The sequence below is a fragment of the Diadema antillarum genome, unplaced genomic scaffold (genome assembly GCF_040938485.1).
Source record: "Diadema antillarum isolate AM-2024a unplaced genomic scaffold, OU_Dant_1.0 seq00001469_RagTag, whole genome shotgun sequence".
Classification (NCBI taxonomy): Eukaryota; Metazoa; Echinodermata; class Echinoidea; order Diadematoida; family Diadematidae; genus Diadema; species Diadema antillarum.
Window position 1 is genome coordinate 593,237 of NW_027272208.1, and position 19,304 is coordinate 612,540.

At 40.5% G+C, this 19,304-nt stretch overlaps 1 protein-coding gene across 1 annotated transcript; it reads right to left on the minus strand.

Annotated features, from left to right (window-relative positions):
• Positions 1 to 13,900: 13,900 nt before the first annotated feature.
• LOC139709767 (uncharacterized protein F54H12.2-like) lies at positions 13,901 to 15,232 on the minus strand. Its single transcript, XM_071621728.1, has one exon. The coding sequence runs from the start codon at positions 15,230 to 15,232 to the stop codon at positions 13,901 to 13,903; it is 1,332 nt and encodes a 443-aa protein (XP_071477829.1).
• Between the last annotated feature and the right edge of the window lie 4,072 nt (positions 15,233 to 19,304).

Below are 19,304 nucleotides of genomic sequence, written 5' to 3' on the forward strand. Positions count from 1 at the left end.
CTGCTTTGTCCCTTTGACCATGTACTTCTGTCTACGGCCACTCCCCGAGTGGTCGTATCGATTACTGACCATTACGACTTGATACCTTCCATTCCGTATTGCCTCCTTGTGAATCCTTCTTTCTCGCTTTCTTCATTTTATCACAGTATGCTATCCAACCTTTTCCCCCTCTCTTCCTCCCCATGTGCGTCTCCACATTCTCAGTTTCCATCATCGGTCAGTCTGAAATGAAATAGCCAGTCATCTTGATGACTGACCACTGGACGCTGGGTGTTATTTTTTCTGTTGTATGACTCATTGAGTACGACGTCCAAAGATCGCATGCAACGGACCTATTCAAACCATTTTCCTGGTGAATGAGAGTGTTGTTGACAACATGAAATTGCATAGGCCTACTTGGTAGTCGTGTTTTGTTGTTGCTGTTGTTGTTATTTGTGTAATGTTTGTGTGTGTATGTGTGTGTGTGTGTGTTTGTTTTAAGTACGTTTCAAGTAGAAATCATAGGAAGTATATAACAGGGACTTTAGTGCCGGAATATGACATACCATGTGTCTTGTCCCCATGCATAACACACACACACACACACACACACACACACGCAAAAATCTTTCGCTGTTTGTCTGTATGTTTGTCTCTCTATATATCTATCCAAGCATCTATCTATGCAGTTATTCTATCTGTCTATCTATCTATCAATCTATCTATATCTATCTAGTTTTGTCTCTCTGAAACAAAAACAAAAAAAAAATCACGTATTACCAAAGAGATAATGACACACATCGCCATCATATATGAGTTATTTAAATGCGATGATTATTTTACCCTAAATAATTGAGAATTGTTGGGTGGTCTTTAGTCATCTAGCCCTTTTACTATCATAATGCACATTTCTGATTTGCTTTACTATTCGGATTACCACTTACCAGTTGAAGAAAAAAATCAATATTAGACTGATATCAACTTTCAGCGGGTATATGGAATGAGACTGTGGTGAGAATACGCAGACTTTACTAACATTTACAATCATCAATTTTACTATTTTTTTATTCATTTTCTTTTCTTGACTCAATATGTTGCATTCTTTAAATGAGGCATATGTAAGGTCTCCTCGTGGTGCGGTTTTTTCTTAGATATAATGTAGAAAATAATATGATAGCGTAATTCCTAACAAAATTCGGAACGATATTCCTCTTAACGTGTATGATTAATTATCAGCTTCGGTTTAGCTGTTACATGTCAGTAAAATAGGCCTATATACCACAGTTCATGGAAACAGTTGATGTTAGGAGATGTGATAACAAAGCACGGTGTAGACACATCCTTTCCTCTTCAAAATAACCTCTTGTTACAACTTAAAACAAATTCTGATTTTAACGAACTGTCATCATACAAAACAACAACAACAATAATGGCTTTGTTTCTTATAGGCTTTGAGGGCTCCATGATTCCATTAGGAGACATTGCCGATAGAAGATGATTATGCTGTGTAGGCCTTGACAACTGTATTTTTAGCAACATGTGGCATTGGATTATTGAAAAGGTCTTGAATGCACTGAAAAGCTTAGAAAAGACGTTCTATACATACAGTACAAATTTCCTCCGTGTACGTTGGTGTAGGCGCGCATTGAACTGGCACGACCAAACCTAGACAATACTAAACATGGGGGGAACTTTTAGGGGAAATTACTACAAGCTGCTCGGGATCAGGAAAACAAAAATCGACATTAATTCAAATGGAAATTTGGAATAAGAAGACTAAGAAAGGCGATTTGACCTCATTACTCATTCGCTGGAGAGAGAGGAGAGAGAAGAGAGAGGTGGAGAGAGCGGAAAAGAAGTGGCTATGGTACATTCGGACTCGCACTGACCAAAGCTAGTGATGCGTATGCTGCGCACATTCGCACACGGCGGCTCAGCGGTCATTTTCTCGCAAGAGTGCAAATGCACAGTCAAGGCTGTTTATGTTAATAGCGGCTGGCCGGAACGCGCGGGAGCGATGGTCAAGCCAGTTATAATGTTTGCCGCTTTTCTGTCATCTCGAATCGCCACATGGCCAGCTGAATCTCCCTAGCGGTCAACCTCTATATCAAGAGGAAGAGAGAGGGAGAGAGAGAGGAAGAGGACGGGGAGAAAAGAAGAGAGAGGAGGGACGAAGATAATGGGCAAAATCATGGATTCAGACATTCGTGAAAGCCGAGGAGAATAAATAATAAAACTATAAAATCGCCAGCAGGCTGAGATTAATGCGCGCTTATTGGATTCGTGAATCAGGGGGCATTGCACGAGACAGGGCCTTCTGTTGAGGCCTTTTCCCCGCTCTCTCTCTCTCTCTGTTCTTTTGTTCTGGGTTTATCAACTAAGTCTTTCCCACTACTCCATTATACTAGTTTGGGATTTGTTATGATTATTTCTATCTGCTCTGTTTCTGTTTTTGCTCATGTCATGGCCATTGTAAGTGCAATCACTTGTAAGTTATTTTCATCAAAGAAAAACCTGCTATACGCAGCTGACTATTATGATGTTTAATGTCAAGTGTCCCATGCGCACCAAATCTTCTCCCATAACAAATAAGAAATATCGAGTAATTAACGGAAGAACAAACCTAAAAACGGCCTAAAATCATCTTGTATGCAGCTGTCCCGATACTGTGATTCATTTTGCAAAATTTGTGGTTCGTTTCTTGCTGCCTTGGCGTTGTGTCATCGAACTTTCACGCTACTTTGTGAAACAAACCATTTCTCAGAAAATGTTAATACATTGCATGATCACAAACAGCCTCTCGACATTCTTATGACCCATTTTTTCGGATATTCCGCTTCTCGGCTTGTATCATAGCCAAACATTATGGACCCAGTCATGCTTATACATTATGATTATTCAAATATGTACAATCATAGGATATCTTAGCTTGTATCGTATACTCGATTGATTTCATTGCTGCACATTACACACAGCAGAGCGGAAGAATATTTCAATTTCTGGTGTCGGAAAAGTGACGAAAACAAGACCTGCGTCACCAATGGGCCTATAGGGTCTAAACCAAAAGACATCACTTCCAGCGATTTCGAGGGTGCAATACACCTGTTATTTGGGCTGGAGATTTGTCAGCAGCAGGAGTACAACGATAAAAAAAGGCCAAAAAACAAACAAAGCTGAAACAAAAATAAAAGTCAGTATGATATCTATAGGACATGAAAGAAACACATGGTTAAGATATTCCAGACGGATTGAATTAAAGTGATAAAAACAACAACAAACAAACACCTGTATGACGGAAGAATTGGGAGAAAGCTGGAGAAAACATAAATTCTAAAATGAAACTGGATTATCGTTAATCGAAAAAGATATGCTATACAGTCTGTGTTTGTGCTGCTATCGAAATTAATTGTTGCTGTATTCATTTTACGTTCATTTGTCATGTTCACATGTGGAAATCATCCTGACATGAAATCACAAGCTTAACAGATTTGATCTCTGATTATTGTTACTTTTTCTTCTTTTTTATATTGTATTCGTTTGAAATATAAAATTTGTCAATTTCATCGTCAATAAACAAGACAATGCAAAAAACCAACCAATGACACGAAAAAGAGATACACAAAAAATACGGATTGTGGTTGTGAACTCAAGAAAGCCGCAATAATATTAGGCAAAGTGGTCAGAAAAGGAGTCAGAATTAATGCAGTTAATTCAATTGCGTTGACCATCGCTCCAGTATAATGAATTAATGTGTGCCATCAGGGACGTAATGCTTGTTCACCTGTGTGGCCCGTAAGAAGAGTTTCGTAATAATGGAAGGTCACCTGTCAGCATTTAGGCGTTAACTGTCTGTAAGAGTATACAGAGGACCATTGATTAAAGGCATTACTTATCATTTGAAGATGAAACAAAAACCCAGCTTTAGTGCATGCTTCAAAATAGTTCTAAAATGTGATTTAGGGACAGAAACAACCAATGTAAAGATTTGAATCAGTATAATCAATGTTAAGCATTGTTAAATATACAAAATGTGAACAATTGTTATAATGAAATGTTTCTATAGACTAAACCGTCTGCAATTATGGTTTATTGAGAAAAATAGTGATATCTCCTTATATTTTAGGCTTTATTGCAAAATATTTATATGGTAGGATGTTTAGTGATCTAACTGACCTACATTATATGCATTAAATGTGATATCTCTAACATTGTTTTAAATCATTGCTCCCAATGGTAAGCAGTACCTTTAAGATCCCTAACGTCATTTACCGGCGACATAGACTCTGTCAAGAAGTTCGAAACTCTTTAGATACTGTATGCTCGATACTATAGTTGGCATCCTTGTATTAAGACTGACGCAGGTTGAGGTACAAACCACAATTTTTGCCTTCATTTTCATTTAATTTTGCGAACTTTTCCTTGAAACTCTAAGAACAAAAATATGGTCAAACATAAAGCTGTAAACGGATGAAATCAAAGAGAAAATTTGAAGAGTGGAATTAATCAAAAATAAACACTAAGTTCTATTTGCCGAAAAATAAAAGCACATAGTGCTAAGCAATTTTAGGCGCATTTCCATTAGTTTTAAGAATCTAAGGGACGGTATTTGATACACTTTCATAGCAAATGGACCTACAAAACAAAACAGACAGTTTTTTTTATGTGACAAACAAAGACGTCAAGCGCATATGACAATCAGTATCACTCCAAATCTGATATTCATTAGAAGGGCTTACAGCATGAACTTGCAAGAAACCGTCGATTGGTAAACTTCTTTGAATTGTAATCGCAACAAGTGAAGTTCGATTTCAGCTTTTTAGATTTTTTTTTTCATCGAGGAACTGAGACGATGTCGTGAGAAGCAGGACAAACATGATATACAAACACACAGCCTGAGTAGATCTACTGCCAGGCACTGTGATGACTATCCCGGTCCCTGTTAGTTGGAGCTAGTGGGTGTGTCATGTAGAGTTCGCTCGACCTAGACCAACGGTTTTCTTCGACGTGCCTATAGCAACAGTGGCGCCGGCTCGAGCCAAAATGGAGCATGTCTTACCTCAACACTGGAGTGTGTGCAATGGACACAGGGTATACACATCTTATGAATTTTTAAGGCTTTGTCTTGTTACCCTCTTTTCAATAAGTGTAATGTGATGAATAAATGGTGACAAGAGTTGACCTTCCGCTGACTTATTGATAGTTTAATATGTGAGAGAGCATGCCCTTGAGAAGGTGTTATTATCAGCTCTTAGACAGGCACATCGGTTGGATGTTAATCGCACTAATTCGACGACCGTCATCCATATTTCATGTCAATATCGACAGGCCTATGTTGCGAGTACGCCGGGATGAATATTCTTTGTCTACTGTAATTCAACACACACACACACACACACACACACACACACACACACACACACACACGCACACACACGCACACACACGTACACACACACACACGCACTCAAACACAGAAATACGCACGTACACACATACACACACACACACACACACACACACACATGCACACATTAATACTAATCTGACAAACTGACAACCCTATTGACTTGTGTCATACTGTCCTATCATAATTATATAATTGATGATGATTGCAATGGATAGGCCTAATTGCTATGCAAGTTAAAAAAAAATGGTGAGATTTGTGACAGCATCTGGAGCCAATATTTTGATAACGACACATTGCTGTTTGTCAATAATGGTTTTATTTACGTGGATTGAAATTGCAATCGCAATTACAATGATATCATTGGTGGAAGTGTTATGACAATAATTTTGATAGTGGCAGTATAAAACATTAGTTTGACAATGATCTTAGACGGGTTAATAGTAGTATAGGTGTACGTATAGCGTCATAAAAATATGATTCATATTTCTATTGTTCTAGAACAAAAGAAATATGAAAAGACAAAAGAATTATGAATTATGAAATATGGATTATGATATGATTTATGATAAAAAGATGGATTATGATATGATTTATGATAAAAATATGGATTATGATATGATTTATGATAAAAAGATGGATTACGATATGAATTATGATAAATCGATGAATTATGATAATAGATATGAATTATGGATATTTGCATAACAATAGAAATAGGAAAGAACAAAAGAATGTATGAAATATGAAAAATGAAAGATGAATATTCATGAGATATGAATTATAGATATGAACGATGAATGATGATTATGAAATATGAATATTTATGGATCGATATGAAATATGAAGAATGAATTATGAAAAATATGCTATTGTTTTAAGAATCCGCGTCATTGTTTCATCATATTCTTTTGTTCTCACATCGAGAGATATTTTCGAAGGCAATGGTCGAAATGGTCATAATGACGATTGCAATCGTATTCATGACATTTGTTTGTTTGATGACGTCACTCCGACAAGTTCGGACCTGTCCTCTGACCGACGCTCGCCCGATCGAAAACAAAAGAACTTTAAAAAACAAAGAAATACATAAAAATGGGGGCGTGTCCTCTGACCGACGCTTGCGCAATGCTTGCGCAATCGAAGACAAAAGTCAGGGCGTGTCCACTGACCAACGCTCGGGGACTTAAAGACAAAAGACTGGAAAAACAAAGAAATACATAAGACTGGACCTCAAGTTCACGATAAGTTCGGACTTGTCCTCAGACCGACGCTCGCACACTCAAAGACAAAAGACTAGAAAAACAAAGAAATACATAAGACTGGACCTCAAGTTCACGATAAGTTCGGACTTGTCCTCTGACCCACGCTTGTACGCGAGCGAAGACAAAAGAATTTTTAAATAAAGAAATACATAAACTGGACCTGGAGCCAGTGACGGGTTCGGACTCGTCCTGCATAAAACAATAGATGCCTCATACATATTCAAAGAGATGGTGGCGTCCTTTGCAAAGCAAAAGAATAAAACTCGAAGAACATGCGAGAGGGACACATTTCAATTTGAAACCTTCCGAGAGCATCACATGTTACAGAATGTCTCAGCCGAATATCGCCAACACCTGGTGTCCCGAAATGCAGAGGACGGTGGAGAAGGTGGACTTGCTGATGTTGACGGAGTATCTAACTCTCATCGAAGTCTTGAAACGGGTGCAAAACGTGCCAGATTCTCCAATAGACGGTACTCCCGAAGATCCACAGCTTTGGTGAAACCGATCGCACGCTAGTATGCGAGAAATGTAACATGACGTTTCTAACCGTGAAATGCTTTCGAGCACATACTGTGAAATTATTCAACGGTAAAACAGCTTGTCAGAGGAATTTCAAATGTAACAAATGCAACAAGGTCTTTGACACGGATCTTGTTGATGGCGATTCCAAGAAACACAATTGCAACGAAATGAAATGCAATGTTTGTAAGCTTGTGGTCGACGGAAGGTATCACGATTGCTACATGCAAGTGACGAAAGAGAGTCCCTTCCACTCAAAAAACGTCTTGATGCGCTCAAAGAGAATGGATATATTGTACACTATATTTGGGAATGCGAATGGAAACAATTGCGCCAAATGGCTGATGTACATCCACACATTGCACACCTTCAAATGGCTTTTAATCAACAATTAAATCCACGTGACTCGTTCTATGGCGGGAGAACTGGAGGGTGTTCGCTCTTCTACGAGGCGAAGCCCGAAGAAAAAATCCTTTACTATGATTTCACCAGTCTTTATCCCTTTATCAATAAGTTCGGCAAATATCCTGTCGGCCATCCCAGAATTATCTATTCTAACTTCCCTTCACTGTCTCGAATTTTTGGACTCGTCAAATGTAAAATATTACCTCCTAGACGTCTGTTTCATCCAGTGCTCCCCCATCGCTCAGGGGGTAAACTTACTTTCCCTCTATGCAGGACCTGTGCAGACACCTTGAATCAGGGGCCCTGCAAGCACGCAGATAGGGAGCGTGAGTTAGAAGGCGTGTGGGTATCGGAGGAACTGAAAAAAGCTGTAGAGATGGGGTATACGCAACTCCGAATGATCGAAGTATGGCACTTTGACAGGTATACAGTGTACGATCCCAAAACAAGAACGGGAGGACTGTTTGCGCAGTATATAGACAGCTTTATGAAAATAAAGCAGGAAGCCTCAGGCTACCCCGCCCATGCCAGTACTGAAGAAGAACGTGAAAAATACATTCGAGATTATTTGGCCCATGAGGGAATTCAATTAGACTCTAAAAACATCGCGAAAAAACCCGGTTTACGCGCCATTGCCAAGGGCATTGTTAATGTGCTGTGGGGGAAATTTGCTGAGAGACCAAATCTGAAACAAACGCGCTTTGTCAAAACCAGCGCTGAGTTGTTAGATTTCTTAAAGGATCGCACTATCTAATTACAAGACATTCTCGTTCTAAACGACGACATGGTAGAAATTCATTTCAATCAAGCCGAAGGCTTCGTGGACCACAACGTCAACACAAATATCATAATAGCCAGTTTCACGACGGCATTGGCGCGACTGAAATTGTATTCTGTCTTGCAGAGGCTGAACGATAGGGTCTTGTATTACGACACTGATAGTGTAGTCTTTAGAACAGACCCAACAGTACAACATCACGACCCCAAAACCGGCGATTTCGTTGGTGACTTGACGGATGAACTTGGTGAAGGCGAGTTCATTCAAACCTGGCTTTGCGGTGGTCCTAAGAACTATAGTTATCGCACCAACAAAGGCAACACCGTGTGTAAGGTGCGTGGATTTACCTTGAACGAGGCAAACTCCCTCGTTATAAACCATGACTCTATGCGCGAATTGATACAAGGTGAACCGGGATGTCTGAAGACTATTGTGGAAAATAGAATTCTCAGAGACGTAAAAAGCAAGTCCGTGTACACTTCCGAGAGAAAAAAAGACTACAGGGTAGTCTTCACGAAACGAGTTAGATTACCAGGTGGCACGACACTGCCTTATGGACACGCGGACATTCCTCGCTTATAAAGACCTCAATGTGTCTAATTGCCAATCATTCGCTGTTTATACATTGTCGCAGAAGGTGGTACTTTCTCATCAGCTCTGTACCTACCGCTGGCATTGTCGTTGCTAGGAAATCATGGATAAGTCGCGCGCATCATATATGTCCACAGTGCTCAGAAATGTACTGAAAAGTACCAATGCTGGTACAAATGTATTTTGTTTGGCGCTTTTTGTATTTCTCTTCTTTCTATTGTTTTATCTCGAGTCTTTGCTCACTAGAGATGCCCATTTGTCAAATGGAACGGATGGGTTTGATTTTTCCTTAAATAAAACTGACGTTATCCCCGATGTCAGTTCTTTCGCGGGCGCTTGATTGCAACGCATTATACCGTTATGTTGCTCTTGAATATACCGCGTAGTTTTAACAGTTTGCTTCATATCGTCGTCTTATTCTTTTAAGAAACTTAACTGAACCCACATCTCACGTATGATAGAGTATTCCGTTCACTTACTTCGTTTGACATTTGCTCTAATTTCATTTACAGAACTTAATATCTTATTGTGTTATTCATATAGCTATATTTGTACTATTTGATGCCGTTAATTACAATGGATGCCCGACTCAAACATAGTTTTTCATGTATGGTGGTCGGACCGAGTTTTTCAGGGAAAACCGAATTCGTGAAAAGATTACTGAAAAATGCCTCGGAAATGATCGATCAACCTCCTCGCAAAATTATATGGTTTTACGGGGAGTATCAACCGTGTTACGCGGCAATGACACGATCCTTTCCGAATATTGAATTTCATGAAAATTTACCAGCAGATTTCAATGATTTGACCGACCCCTCCCGACCAGTGTTATTTGTCATCGATGATTTAATGGATGTGGCTGGTGATGACAAGAGAGTAGCCGCCTTGTTTACTAAAGGTTGTCATCATAGAAACGCGAGCGTTATTTATATCACTCAAAATCTCTTTCATCGTGGAAAGGAGTCTAGGACTATTTCATTAAACACGCAGTACTACGCTTTATTCAAAAATTGTAGAGACAAACAACAAATTGCTTGTTTAGCTAAACAGATGTATCCCTCGAAAACAAAGTTTTTTCAAGAGGCATTTATGGACGCCACAGCCGATAAATGGGGTTATTTATTCGTAGACCTTAAACCAGACACGCCGGAAGAATTTCGTCTCAGAACGAAAATATTTCCCGGTGAAGTTCAATATGTATATGTTCCTAAGATATAAATTGTCGCGTTCGTGTATTAAGTCATTTATTAGTTAAAAATGTCGCGCCGAGTGAAGACCCACGCAGTCCTGCTCAAGACCCTCGCACACTGCTCTCCTGATCAACGGAAACTTCTCATCAAGACAGCTAACAAGAACTTCATTGACGCCATCTGTGAATGTGTTTTGAACGTGATCTGCGGTAATGTCAAGCTGTCGCAATCCCACAAGAAAACTTTGACTAAGCACAAGCGAAAACTCCGTAAATTAGCGGATCGTCGTACATCTCTGGCAGAGAGAAAACGAATCTTAAACCAACGCGGAGGATTCATTGGTCTCATTGCCAGGTTGATCACGCCTGTACTCGGAACTCTCGCTTCTAACCTCTTTGCATCGCCAAAGTAGACACTGTATAGAGGTACCGCGTTGATAATGGAGAATGCGCGCAAGATGGTGCTTGTGCCACAAACTATGCTTCATTCTCTCAAAAGTCAATCTTCATCGCCTACAGAGCAGCGAATCAACGAATTGGACGATCAGATTCGTTCGGTGTTGGACAGGCCCGATCTACCAGAGTATGACAAGGCGTTGTTGTATTCGCAATACTTACAGCGGTTTTTGAAAGCGACGGACAACGTTAAGAAGCCATTGTCTATTGAAGTCGTTAGCGACAGCTCAAGAGACAATGACAGCACGCATCTAGTAACTCATGGACAGAGGGTCGCGCCAAAATCTGAGGACGCAGTGGAGCGTGACATCTTGCAGCACGTGCCTAAGAATTTTGTGAAAAGAGCTTCGCAGTTGCTGGAAAAGATGAAAAGGTGCGACGATGTGGGATGGACGGACAAAGGGGAGCTGATTGTGAGCGGGGAAAGTGTGCATGGCAGTAACATTTGCGACTTAATGTACGACATTTTCAGAGAGCGAAGTGGTTATATTCCTACTGGTAGTGAACATTTTATTCGTGCGCTGGCTCGTTTGAACATTCCAGAGACTGCGTTGACCAATCTCAGCCGACGTGACCAACTTCAACGTGTTAAGAGGGGGAAAGATTTGGAGACCCCGATTCATCGTCGTTTAGATTCTCCAGACCCCAAAATGTACACAACCCCTACTACAACTAAAAGTTATACACGTACAAGGCGTACAAGAGCTAGTGATGCTAATGGTTCTCAAACCCCAAAGTGGCAATCTTTTTAAAATACGGCTTAAACGGTATGACCACAATCCTCGTTAACCCGAGCTGTTCTCGTTAATTCGTGTAATGATTTTATTGTATGTTAATTTACTACTCTTCTATTTCAAACAGTTATGTACAATTTTAAATAGTAGCCCTTACCATTATGATCTGCGTGTTGATCTAGGTGGGTGTTGAAGTACGCCATCGATGTTGCGTATGGGGTGATATGAAAGTGTGTACACAAGCATTTACATACTTAATATGTATCATTATATTTTACGAACGATGATTTTTTGATTGTATTAACGTTAACATCGTTACATATCCCCAACCAATTATTTCATCAGGTGACCCGCAATGTGTATATAAGATTGTACGGTCTATGTTCAGATGTGAAGGAGTGTATACATACATAATATTCTGTTTGAATGTATTTGAAATTTTGATGCTAGCTGTTCTTTTGAATTTGTCCGCATGATATAGCGATTGACTATACTATCTTAACGTTTCTCCACTTCAACATTTCATCGTCTGAACATTTCGACTAGTTGCTATGTAAATATTGTAAATATAAGTTCGCGTGACGTTTGATTTTATCTGTGGTGTTTACCGAATGTGTCATACATTTTATCTCCTGGCGTAGTTGTACATAATATGTCTTACTTCATGAAACGATGTAAATAGTCAAATCCTGCCTGGTTTATGCATTAGTACATTCAGTGGTGAAAGTAGTTGTTTTTATTATTATTCGTAGTTAATTCCATAAAGACCGTCATATTGTACATATATCCACCACTTCGACGTTTCGTCGATTCGTCATTTTGTCATTTCGTCATTTCGTCATTTCGTCATTTCGTCATTTCGTCATTTCGTCATTTCGTCATTTCGTCATTTCGTCATTTCGTCATTTCGTCATTTCGCTGTTTTAAATTTGTGCATGTAACGCATGCAAATTTCTTTTTTTTTAATGTCTGTTTACCTAGAATTAATAACTTTGACGAAACGGAAATACACTGTAAAATGTCTCACGCAGATTCTGCAGATTGATGACTACATCACCTCAATGGTTTATAAGTTGTTAATTATTCTTTCATCACCATGTATGATTTAAGCCATGCTTGAACATCGAAACATAATTGAATAATGTATTGTATTTTTTATATGAGGAATAGTTCTTTACGTATCCAGTGGAAATGTATATAGTTTGTTCGTTGCACGGTGTAATGATTTTTTTCTCACAATCACAAAACGTAGAAGGAAGCAAAGAAAAACAAGTACAACAAGGAGAAATTTATTTACATATTTATAGTCTGTTGTTTTATTGGAGAAAATAAAACGGGTACCACGTACAATATTCTTACGATACAAAACGCACTCGTTACATCTTATTTTTGTTTTGTCCTGTGTGATATGTGTTATACAGCGTGACTGAGGAAAAGAGAAGCGAGAAAGAAAACGAAGAGCGAAAGAGAAAATGAGACATATACTCGTAACGAAAATAACAAAGTGTGTATTACTATGAAGAACGAAACCCAGCCCAAGTTTAATCTAATATAATATATATATATATATATATATAGGTTACCTAATTTTACAAAGTATTCAAGCGGTTGTTACGCTAGGTACGCTAACCTAAGTAATATATGGTCTATGAATTGTAAATGATAATATATTCCATTGGTAACAAACTGTCACAATCACTCAACGTTTCGACATAAAGGTACAAACTTAATTCTCTTATTTTCAAACTAGCTTTCCCAGACATGAAAGAACATATATTCATGATTTGGAGTTATATGATATATATATATATATATATATATATATATAATAAAAGAGAGAGAGAGTGAGGGAGTGAGAGAGAGAGAGAGAGAGTGAGAGAAAAAAGGTAATAGTACAGGCTTGCACATACGATATATACAAATTACTACTAAGTTAAATACTGTTAGATATCTAGCAATCCACATCAAGAGAGAAGTTTACACTACGTTATACACGCTATTACAATATCTTCTTACAAACTATCGAAGCTACGTGCGATTTGTAATAGAGTAAAAGATGTATCATGAACACGATGGGAAACATCAGAACGTCGATTAAACCAATCATTCACTCTCTTATCATTTCTCGTATAATCCTTGCCAAACACATTTAATACACTTCGAGTTGTTTGACCCCCTACTCGTTTCGTCACGTAATAGATACAATATTGTCCGCAAACTGTGGATACAGTTCCTTGTAGCCGTTTGGAATTAGAGGACCATGCCGAGGCATTATTGTCCAAAAACTTTACAAAGTCAAGACTGTAAGTTAAGGGTTCATATCCGTAAGAGTCAAAGAATTCGCCTTTTCCGTTGCAAAAGTAGAAAGCCACCCAGTGTGTTCCTGGTTTATCGCTAGGATCGGTATTCGCGATGAAGCATTGCTTCGCCCCACTAATTGATCGCGGTAGACAATTTGACGCATATACTCCTTTGAAATAGGGCTTGACAATAGGATCGTTCTCTAAGAAACGTTGAATCTGCGATGTATCCATAGTCGATTAGAATATTTCGGCAGTCGGTTGTCCGGAAGAGGTTTTATTGGTAATCGTAGATGATGTTTCTGCTTTTATCAATCTGAATCAGTCCTTGTCCTTCCGAGTAGACGATACAGTTGACGGTGTTTGGAATGGCCACGTCGAATTGTAGCTCTAAGCGCAGATTTCCTTGCTTGATGAGATTCAAGTGACATCCGTCAGATAGGTCGGGCGTAAGGTCGAATGCAAAAAGGGTATAACCTTCGCAGTATTCTTCTCGATTGATGTTAATTCCCTTGTCTACAAACAGTCGGTTGGTTCCCATGAATAGTGAATTGTAAGCGTGAATGTAACTTTGTCCAGCTCCCGCTGCAAAGCTAGGACGTAATGGTCTCATCGGCACCGTTTCTCCGTCAATAGTGAGGGAGATGAAGTTGAGGCGTAAATGTTTAAAGTTGAAGGGGTTCTTGCCAAAAGTACCGTTAAAGGCGTCTGTGTCAACGAATCCTACGACCACCCGATTTGGTAACTGTCCGTGAAATAGATTGTCTTTATTAATCGACATGCTTCCTGCAGGAATGGAAAAGGACTTCACGTCTACTTTGTTGACGGGGTATTTCGCGGTTGTCTTCTCCAAGGCCTTGGCGTGGTTTAACATGATGGTAGGACTGGTCTTTACTCTGCGAACGTAGAGGGCAGCAGATTCTATTTTAATTTTATATCGGGCATTCTCCGTCGAAGACAGAAGACAAAATGCGTCTTTGCTACGATTTAACTTGATTTTCAAATCAACCCCCGGGAGTAACAGTCTTTCTTGAAAAAAAATGTCGGCGTAAATCGGACCAAGTAGAGAAAGTAATTTACTCTCGACGATGAATCCATGTCTTTTCGCCAGACCGGGATTAGCTTCTGCAGAGCTTGCCAGCGGGTTAACGGCATCCATTTTCCCCGCTTTGTCCTTGTAATATAGTTGTTGAGTGAGTTGAGACTCTTTGGTCTCTCCTCCATAGTGCAGCAGAGATTCGATGTACGCTCTGTAAGGGTATGTATTCGACGGCTGAGACACTAGTTTTTCATTGAGCATGATATCAACTTGTGCAAAGAGAGATGGGAGAAACAGGTTTACGGGACCAACTGGGGCATCAGCTGGTAAAGCCGTGTTATCATTGTTCGTAACTTTGACTGTCACTTGAAGCATGGTCTGAGAGAGGTCCAAGTATTCTTCCGACGTGCCGAACACGTTGAATTCAATGGGCCCTTCATCGGTGATGCTGCTAACGGGGTGATATTCTACCCATGGTCCTTTGACGATGCTCATTTGAGTGTGTGGTACCGTGAACAAATCCAATTCGGACTTGCAGCAGACATCGCTCTTGTCGTGTAGAAGCGCCATGTTCAGCAAAGACAGCAAGGAGTGTATGAGACTGGTAAACGAATAGTCCGAATTAATCGAAGATGTCGCGCAAGCGAGCTCTTTTCGCTGGAGAATTTCGAGACCGAATGATACGCTTCCTTCCTCGCCTCCTTCTTTTAACTCTTCCTACAACTACTAATCGCGCTCCTCCAGTCTGATTCCCAATTTTTTTCTTTACTGCTCGAACAGTCTTTGAGGCCAGGTGTTTTCCCGCCCGAGCCACATTTTTTCTAGTTGCGCTTTTAAAAGATTGTCCGTTGATGGTGTCCTGAACAATGTTCATGCCTGTATGCATAGCTTCTTTTCCCAAAGCAACAGCCCCTCTTTTTAAGAGAGGAGTTGCGACTTTGAAGAGCCCCTTCACCAGACTACCCAGCCCGTGTCCTCTCTGCATGGATGCCCCGCGGAAGACGGGTAATCCCGAGCCATATTGGTCGTGAAAAATCCTTGCCGGTGCGCGAAATACCACCATAGTTGGACGTATCGCTGTGTAAATTTAGCGTCCAGCTAGTTCGTAGAGCGCTCTCTAAAGTGTAACTTCACGATCACTTTCCCGCGTTCAAATGGTACCACTTCACCCGATTCGGTTGTTAATATAATCTCTATCGTTTCAAAATTGTAAAGCTTAAGAGGGACGTAATGCGGAGTGATATAGGTATTGACGATATTATCACGATCCTTGTCCGGAATGACTGCTATCGTCCTCAGTAAAGGTACAGCAGCGTCACCTACGTGTTGAAACTGAACGATATCAGAATAGACATAAAATGTATGAAATTTCATGTGTACATCCATTGGCATGGGACTCAGTGTTGATTCCGTGAGATGGCATTCCCCTTCAAACCCGAGCATCATATTTGGCGCAATTGTTTCCATTCGCATTCCCAAATATAGTGTACAATATATCCATTCTCTTTGAGCGCATCAAGACGTTTCATGGATTCATTAAACAGTACACCCATTGCTTTGCCTAGCTTTGGGTTTTCGACACTGGGACCGTAACATTCGCGACACCCGTGATAAAAGCACCCGAGAAACTCCCAAACATGTTTTTCATCATCTTTTTCGGCATAGCCATCTACGAAACGTCCGTGTGCTTTTCTTTCCCCACCATTGAAACTATGTCGAATGTGAAATCCTGAAAGCTGTGCCTCAAAATGAAGCCACTCTCCGGCTAAGGAGGACTGTCTTTTCCCCTTTCCATACCCTTCCTGGGGAATGAGCGCGATTGTCTTGGGCTTAAGGTAGTTCGTTCGAAACAAAAGATTGCACGCGCTGGGAAGCGTCAGACAGCGCATGAATGGATCTATTCCTTCGGGATTAGCCTCTGTTGCGCTCACACTTTTGAAGTGTCTTCTAAATATCTTGCAGCTTTGGTGCAAGATATTGACATCACTCTCGCAGTAGGCTTTTATTTCCTCCTGAAAGTTAAAGACATAATTGGCTAGCGCGAGCTCATCGTACCAAGCATTAAACTGTTCTCGGTCTGCTTTCATCATGGAATCCACGCCATAGAAACGTTTGTCTGGCAGTGATCCTACATAATTGGCATTATCGGGAGTGTTGAAAAAATGGGGAAAATAACCTTTCTTCATTTCCTGCAAGCCAAATGTTTTGGGCAGTTTTGCCAACCGCATCTGAAAGAAATTTAAAGAGTCTTTAACCTTAATTTTTGGCTCCCGTGTTTCGAGACTTATGATCTGAGCGCCATTCATCACTACGTGGGGTTCGATCCCTTGTTCTATTAGTTTGTTTAGTAAGAAATACGAATCATACGCCTTTGAGTTATGTGCGATTGCTACCGAGTTGTGATTTTCCATAGAAAACAACCAGTTTGTGAAAAGATCAAGGGTATTCGCTCCCTGAAATGTTATGGTACGGTCTTCGGGAGGGCCGCATCGTTCGCAGCAGGTGTCTGCCGACATTTCCCTATCCATGCAATTCGTGCATTCCCATGTTGCGTGCACGTAATTTGGTATGTGTAATCCTGTCTCTTGAGTACACTCAAAATCAAAGAATATATACTTGGTAGGAGATTTCTTAGCTTTTCTGTCTTGGGACTGCGAGTCACTTTCAGAACTTTCACACTTTTGATCTTGTTGAGGAGGGTTTGATTCACTTTTCTTGACGTTTTTTGAGTGGAAGGGACTCTCTTTCGTCACTTGCATGTAGCAATCGTGATACCTTCCGTCGACCACAAGCTTACAAACATTGCATTTCATTTCGTTGCAATTGTGTTTCTTGGAATCGCCATCAACAAGATCCGTGTCAAAGACCTTGTTGCATTTGTTACATTTGAAATTCCTCTGACAAGCTGTTTTACCGTTGAATAATTTCACAGTATGTGCTCGAAAGCATTTCACGGTTAGAAACGTCATGTTACATTTCTCGCATACTAGCGTGCGATCGGTTTCACCAAAGCTATCGCGATCACAATCGGTCGATTGACAATCGCGACACATGTGGCAACACTCGTGATATCTGGGATCGCGATATGTTTCGTGACATTCGTCGCAAACAAATTTGGAGCACAGGAACGCCGATGGATTGGCAACCACGTCGTAATGACGGTCTGACAGATAGAGATAAATGGTATCAGAAGCCTGAGGACCGCTGTAGATTAACGCTTCTTCATATCGTCCTCTATAAATGACCAGTTTGTACTTTGGAAGGAGCACTTTTTGAAAGGAGTCATACTGTGAATGATCTACTTCTCCCTCAGGTACCCCTGCCAACCTGTGTAATTCCCGCGCCTCATTTCGGAGTCTTGTCGTGGTATTACGGTCATTTCTTGACCACAGTCTGTATCTCCTATCGTTTTCTTTTCGCAGTTTTGCAATGACAATTGCCTTTGCAAAGCATAGGTTATCTTCGTCCCTCGGCACTGTGATTATCGACTTCTTCTTGAGGGCCGCGAGACGCGATGGAAGGCCGTCGAATTTCGACGCCCGTCCACCGGCGGGATTCACCACATGATGGAATCTTATAGTGAATCCCGGACTGATGAAAAAGTCTTGGTTGCTATTCAACACTTGCTCGATTCGTTCTAGAATCAGTTCTACGTCAAAATCTCTTACCAGGGCCCAAGGGAAAGCGATCGGAACGTTGAGTTGTTCCGAAACTAATACGAGACGCATGTAATCGCGCTCTGAAGTGTTAGACACGAGTAAGGATTTCAGTTCATCGAGCGATGAGCGAATGTAGTCAATCATATCCCGTATGTTAGAAATACCTTTTGTGTTTGCTTTGAAGTCATACCACACTTCCCTCACCCCAAATCTCTTAGACATTCTTTGATCTATGAATTCCCAAGTGGGGGATGAGGGAAGTGAAGCTGAAATGTCCGAAAACATGTCTTCTTCATTCTCTTCCACTGGAATGTGATTTTCTTTCGATTTTTTCTTTTTTGGGTTTCCCTCTTCATTTTTCTCGGAAGATCTCTTGACCCGTTTTTTACCCCTCTTTTGCACGTTCCCCCCTCTCTGATTCCCAATGCTTCCTGAACGTTTCCTATTTGAATTCTTTTTCGTTTCGGGAGAAGAAAACATTTCCTCATCGCTCGAAGAAAAGTAATTCACCGGCGGTGGCGGTGCATCGCGAGGATTTCTTTTGTAATTTGTGCCAGGGCCTTGGTGATGAGACGGGCCCGGAATATCTTGGTTGGCAGGGACATTCGGGGAACTCCCGCTCCTACTATTATCTAAACCCACATCTCTCGAATGATTAGTATTGCGTTCACTTACCGAGGATGACTTTTCTCGACCCTTTGGAGTGGCTGGAGAATGGAGATGGCCTTGTAGTTCGGCAACGGCCTTGTCGACGGTTGTCTGTACTTGCGAGCTAGTTAACGAATTATACGCTGAACTCAACAAACTCTTTAACTGTGAAATGAAATTAGAGGTTCTCTGAGAATGAGACTGTGACTCTTGAGAAGACATGGTTCTCAGCTATAAGAGCAACGGCATGACCACAATCCCTCGAGTTGGCTCTCGAAACTGCTTAGTTGATGGTGATTTCCCTATTTATAGGCAAAACTTCAAAGGAATGAAGG

Excerpts from the sequence above, each read along its gene's own strand:
- LOC139709767 (XM_071621728.1), bottom strand. The coding sequence starts at position 15,232 with ATGGCGCTTCTACACGACAAGAGCGATGTCTGCTGCAAGTCCGAATTG.